This window comes from Lagopus leucura, unplaced genomic scaffold (assembly GCF_019238085.1).
Source record: "Lagopus leucura isolate 7727_CA_CO unplaced genomic scaffold, USGS_WTPT01 34733-0_obj-0_obj, whole genome shotgun sequence".
Taxonomy (NCBI): domain Eukaryota; kingdom Metazoa; phylum Chordata; class Aves; order Galliformes; family Phasianidae; genus Lagopus; species Lagopus leucura.
Window position 1 is genome coordinate 1 of NW_024966397.1, and position 5,850 is coordinate 5,850.

At 53.4% G+C, this 5,850-nt stretch overlaps 1 protein-coding gene across 1 annotated transcript; it reads left to right on the forward strand.

The window, feature by feature from the left end:
• Nucleotides 1-10: 10 nt before the first annotated feature.
• Nucleotides 11-1,739, forward strand: LOC122192562 (protein MANBAL-like). The gene is made up of 3 exons (XM_042893134.1): nucleotides 11-96; nucleotides 525-719; nucleotides 1,178-1,739. Exons 2-3 carry the CDS (start codon nucleotides 570-572, stop codon nucleotides 1,364-1,366), a joined length of 339 nt encoding a protein of 112 aa, XP_042749068.1. The 5' UTR covers nucleotides 11-96; nucleotides 525-569; the 3' UTR covers nucleotides 1,367-1,739.
• Nucleotides 1,740-5,850: the final 4,111 nt, after the last annotated feature.

Consider the following 5,850-nt stretch of genomic DNA (forward strand, 5'->3'; position numbering starts at 1 on the left):
GTCGAGGAGCAGAGTGTGAGTGGCTGCGACATTGCGTTGGGCCTCAGGAGAACAGTGTGTGACTGTGTCTCGAGCATCCTGCGTGGCCGTTGCCAGGTAGGTGTGCCTTCCTTTGCAGTAAGCAGTGCTTAGGCGTGAGCCCAGCTCATCCCCCTGTCCTCAGCAGATGGGCTTTCTGCGTGCTTTATTGCTGTGCTTGGTGCCGTCCGGCACAGCAGCAGCAAGGCCGTGAACACGTACGTACCCAGGTAGATGCAAATGTGCAGCTGATGGTAGGAATACTATTGTTGTTAGTGTTCATGAGACGGTGGTCGTGCGTGTGCGATCAAGCTCAGGGAGAAGTTGATTCTTGCCTGTTCAGCTCTTGCTGAAATGCAAGTTTGGCGTCCCTCCTTGTGGTTGGGTCGGAAGACCAAGGATATCTTGAGAGCACGTCTGCGAGTTAGGCTGGGAGTTTTTGCTAGCAGGAAGTCACAGCGTCGGGGCGCACGAATGGAATGATGGCTCTCGTTTCCCCCTTGTAGAAAGCAGCCTCCTGGAGAGCAGCAGAGCAGCAGGCTGTCTGCGCTATGGCGGCTGAGCTGCATTTCTCGCCCCCTGAGATCCCTGAGCCCACGCTGATGGAGAACGTGCTGCGCTCCGGCCTCTTCTTTGGAGCCGTTTTCCAGCTTGTGTGCGTGTGGGCCATAACCCTGCCAGTTCCCAAGTGCCCAGAGACAGTAAGTAGCGCTCTGTTTGATAGAGGTTGATAGAAATGCAGAGGAAATGGGCTGGGAGGGAACCAGCTGGAGCCGTTGCCTACGGTAGCGCGCCCCGGCATTGCTGAGAGTGCGGCAGTTTGTTCTGCCCTTCCTTGGGCGTGCGTGCTGTTCGTGGTGGCACGCAAGGAGCCTGGAGGTGCAAGCTCATCTGCTGCTGCTGTGCTGTGTGTGCTGCCGGGCAGTGTCCAAGCCGTGTGCAGGCGCTGCCTTGCAGGAGATGGCTTTGGGTTCCAGTTGGTATGGGACTTTGGGGACGGAGATAGAGGGGAGTTTCTGGCGTGCCCTGATGTCAGGAAGGCGGTTTGCAGTGCTGGCAGCCACAGCTGCCCGGGCGGTGACTTGAGCTCCCCACGCGAGCTGTCAGCCACTTGTTACCGGTGAAGGTTCCCTGACCGTTTGTGCCTTGATTCTTGTAGGACTGGCACAGTCTTGGGACTCGGTCTGGCGAGACAGTGAAGAAAGCCAAGGCAAGTGCTGCTCTGCTGAGGAAGAAAGCCCAGAAGGAGAGCAAAAAGAACCGAGCAGGGCTTGAGCAAGAAGGCCCACAGGACACTCGAATCAGCTGGAATGCTTCCTCGGAGGTGGCACCAAAGGCAGCGGACTGAGTCAGCGTCCGGTTTTGTGGCATGGCCGTGCTTTCTCTGTCACGGACAGGGCAGCGGAACTGAGGCACCTGGAAGGGAAGGGCTTGTGCTGCATTCCAAGCAAAGAGGGCTTGCCAGAGCCAGGTCTTCATCTATGGCAAGAGATGGAGAGGCTGTGTTCCTTCAGGCTGCGTCTCTTCAGGGCCAGGGCCGGTCTAGTGTGAGATTGAAGTACGGCTAGCCGGGCCTGGAGGGAGAGGAGCTGACGTAGCCACAGGGTCAGGCTTCTCCTTGTGTCTGCCTGGAGGCTGATTGACTCATTGCTAAGCAGAAACCCTGGGCGCTGGGGTTTCATTTTGGGCTGTGTTGATAAATACAAGCCAGAGCCTTTTACATTGAATAAAAGCGAAACCAACTTTTTCCACACGGTGCTGCCTCTTTCCGTAGCTGGTCAAAAGGTCCCGTGCTTGGGCTGGCAATCGTGGGGCCATGAACCGGTTGGCTCTCCCCTGAAATTCTGCTGGTTTTCCCCCGTTTCCTTGTTGGTCTTCCCAACGGGTGGCCTTTCAGCCCACCTGTAACTGCTGGCCACAGGCTGTGAGCCTGCCCTTGCTCTCCAAGGACCGCTAGCAAAAGCACGAAGGAGGGGAAGCGGCCCGGGAGGAAGAAAGGCGTCCCTGCACTCAGCCCCTGGAGCTTGCCTCTCTTCCTGGTGGCTTTTTCAGCCCTGGGCTGTGCTGAGGGTTGCTGTTTGCCCCGGGAAGCCCAGCTGCACGCGGGCAGCCGTGGCCTGCACATCAGCCTGGCGTTGGGGCACGAGGAGTGGAGGTGTGGGTGGGATGGTGTGAAGAGCAGCGCTGGGAGCGGGGAGGAGGAGAGGGCAGCGGGTGGGCGGCAGGTGAATGTGCCTCGGAGCAGAGCTCAGCCTCGAGCTTGGAGGACACCGAGCCGTGCTGCGCTGCTGCAGCTCCAGTGGCTTCAGGCGCGTTACGGCAGCACCGCGTGTTGTGCCAGGGCGCTGCGAGGGCGCTTTGCTGAGCCATGAGGGGCGACTGCTTTGCCAAGTGTTTTCCTGTCGCTCCTTGGAGTTCCTGCGTTTGAATTACTGCACGATGATGTGCTGTTTAAACTGCTCCTCGTACCTCTGCATCATCTGCAGACTGTGCTGCCAGGGCCCTGATGGAGTGGTGGAACGTTACTGGTGCTGGGCAGAGGCCAAGGCACCTTTCTATTAACTGGCTTCCAGCTGAGCTTTTTGCCAGTTCTCGCAGCCCTCTCTGTCTGGCCCTTGGGGTAGTTTTGTGCCCACCTCGTAGCCCTCTTTTTTAGCTGGTATGTCATCAACTTGCCTATGAGGCTGTGGTGAGAGAGTGAGGAAAGCCTTCTTGAGGTGGAGAGAAACAGAATTCACTGGTGTTTTCTTTCCCACCAAACTTCCCCGCCCCTCCCCCCCGTGGGAAGCTGTCACATTGGTAGCCAGTGGTTTCCCCTTTGTTCTCTGTCACCCTTTTCCTTAATGAGTCCAGGGACGACTTGAGGGGAATGGAGCCTGAAGTCTGGAGGATAGGCAATGTCACTGCGGTCTTCAAAAAGAGCAAGAAGGAAGACCCAGGCAATTATAGGCCAGTCAGCCTCACCTCTGTCCCTGGAAAGGTGAGGGAACAGCTGTGCAGGATGTCATCTCCAGACAACTGGAACAAGAGGAGGTTATCAGGAGCAGTCAGCACGGGTTCACCAGGGGGAGGTCGTGCTTGACCAACCTGGTGGCCTTCTATGATGTTGTCTCTGGCTGGGTGGATGGGGGCAGAGCAGTGGATGTAGCCTACCTTGATTTCAGCAAGGCATTTGATACTGTCCCCCACGACATCCTTATAACAAAGCTGAGCAAGGGTGGGATAGATGAGTGGACAGTGAGGTGGGTTGAGAACTGGCTGACTGGCAGAGCACAGAGGGTCGATGTTGGTGGTGCAGAGGCCGGTAGGAGGCCTGTAACCAGCGGTGTTCCTCAGGGGTCGGTGCTGGGTCCGCTCTTGTTCAACATCTTCATCAATGACCTTGATGAGGGGATAATGGCCACCCTCAGCAAGTTTGTGATGATACAAAGTTGGGAGGATTGGCTGACAGCCTGAAGGCCGTGCTGCCATTCAGCAAGACCTGGACAGGCTGAGAGCTGGGCAAAAAAAAACCGGATGAGGTTTAACAAAAGCAAGTGTAGAGTCTGGCATCTGGGGAGGAATAATTGCATGCACCACTACAGGTTGGGGGATGAGCTGCTGGAGGGGAGCTCTGCGGAGAGGGACCTGGGTATCCTGGTGGATGACAGGTCGGCCATGAGCCAGCAGTGTGCCCTTGTGGCCAAGAGGGCCAAGGGCATCCTGGGGTGCATTAAAAAGAGCGTGGCCAGCAGGTCGAGGGAGGTGATCCTCCCCCTCTGCTCTGCCCTGGTAAGGCCTCATCTGGAGCACTGAGTCCAGTTCTGGGCTCCCCAGGACAAAAAAGACAGGGATCTCTTGGAAAGGGTCCAGCGGAGGGCCACGAAGATGGTGAAGGGCCTGGAGCATCTCTGCTATGAAGAAAGGCTGAGAGAACTGGGTCTGTTCAGCGTGGAGAAAAGAAGACTGAGAGGGGACCTGATCCAGGTCTATAAATATCTAAGGTGTGGGGGGCTGAATGGCGAGGCCAGACTCTTTTCAGTGGTGAGTGGAGACAGGACGAGGGGAAACGGCTGGAAACTGCAGCATAGGAAGTTCTGCACCAATGTGCGAAGGAACTGCTGTACAGTGAGGTGACGGAGCACTGGAACAGGCTGCCCAGGGAGGGGGGGGGTCTCCTTCTCTGGAGATGTCCAAGACCTGCCTGGATGCCGACCTGTGCGACCTGCTGTAGGGAACTGCTTTGGCAGGGGGTTGGACACGATGAGCTCTGGAGGTCCCTTCCAACCCCTACAATTCTGTGAAAACCCCGGATTCAAGGGGAAAAACAGGGATTTCTGGGAGAAAACCCCAGATTTAATGGAAAAACAGGGATATCTAGCAGAAAAAGCCATATTTGAGGGGAAAAATCCCGTTTTTAAGGGGAGAAACAGGGATATCTGGGAGAAAAAGCCATATTTAAGTTGAAAACAGGCATTTCTGCGAGAAAACACGGGATTTAAAAGGAAAAACAGGGATTTCTAGCAGAAAAAAACACATGTAAGGGGAAATACCCCAGATTTAAGAGGAAAAACAGGGATTTCAGGCAGAAAAAGCCGTATTTCAGGGGAAAAACCCCATATTTCAGAGGAAAAACACCAGAATTAAGGGGAAAACAGGGATTTCTGGTAGAAAACCCCAGATTTAATGGAAAAACAGGGATTTCTGGGAGAAAAAGTCGTATTTAAGGGGAAAAACCCCATATTAAAAAAAAAAAAAACAGATTTAAGGGGAAAAACAGGGATATCTGGCAGAAAAAGCCATATTTAAGGGGAAAAACCTTAGATTTAAGGGAAAAACAGGGATTTCTAGCAGAAAAAGCCATATGTAAGGGGAAAAAAAACCCAGATTTTAGGAGAGAAATGGATTTCTGGGAGAAAATCCCAGATTTACTGGAAAAACAGGGATATCTAGCAGAAAAAGCCATATTTGAGGGGAAAAACCCTGTTTTTAAGGTGAGAAAAAGGGATAACTGGGAGAAAAAGCCATATTTAAGTTGAAAACAGGCATTTCTGCGAGAAAACACTGGATTTAAGGGGAAAAACAGGGATTTCTAGCAGAAAAAACCACATGTAAGGGGAAATAGCCCAGATTGAAGGGGAAAAACAGGATTTCTGAAAGAAAAAGCCGTATTTAAGGGGAAAAACCGTAGACTTAAGGGGAAAACAGGGATTTCTAGCTGAAAAAGCCATATTTAAGGGAAAAAACTTTAGATTTAAGGGGAAAAAAGGGATTTCTAGCTGAAAAAGCCATATTTAAGGGGAAAAAAACCCAGATTTTAGGAGAGAAACAGGGATTTCTGGTAGAAAACCCCCGATTTAATGGAAAAACAGGGATATCTAGCAGAAAAAGCCATATTTGAGGGGAAAAACCCTGTTTTTAAGGGGAGAAACAGGGATATCTGGGAGAAAAAGCCATATTTAAGTTGAAAACAGGGATTTCTGCGAGAAAACATGGGATTTAAAAGGAAAAACAGGGATTTCTAGCAGAAAAAAACACATGTAAGGGGAAATACCCCAGATTGTGAGCCGGGAGGGCAGCGAGCCGTGCTGCGCTGCTTCAGCTGCAATGGCTTTGAGCGCGTCATGGGCAGCGCCGCGTGTTGAGCGTCTGGGTGCTGCGAGGGCACCTTGCTGAGCCGGAGCCCGAGAGAGGAGAGGAGAGCAGAGGAGAGCAGAGGCCGCACGTCAAGAGCGTCTGCCTGCCATTTTGGCTTGGCGCGTCGGCGTCTTCCTCCTTCCACGAAGGAGCCTGCACGGTGCACTGGGTCCAGCGTGCTACACGGCACTGCCTTCTGCTGCCTGCCTGCCTGCC

Excerpts from the sequence above, each read along its gene's own strand:
- LOC122192562 (XM_042893134.1), top strand. The coding sequence starts at position 570 with ATGGCGGCTGAGCTGCATTTCTCGCCCCCTGAGATCCCTGAGCCCACG. Across the intron at positions 720-1,177 it reads TTCCCAAGTGCCCAGAGACA|GACTGGCACAGTCTTGGGAC; the intron begins GTAAGTAGCGCT and ends TGATTCTTGTAG.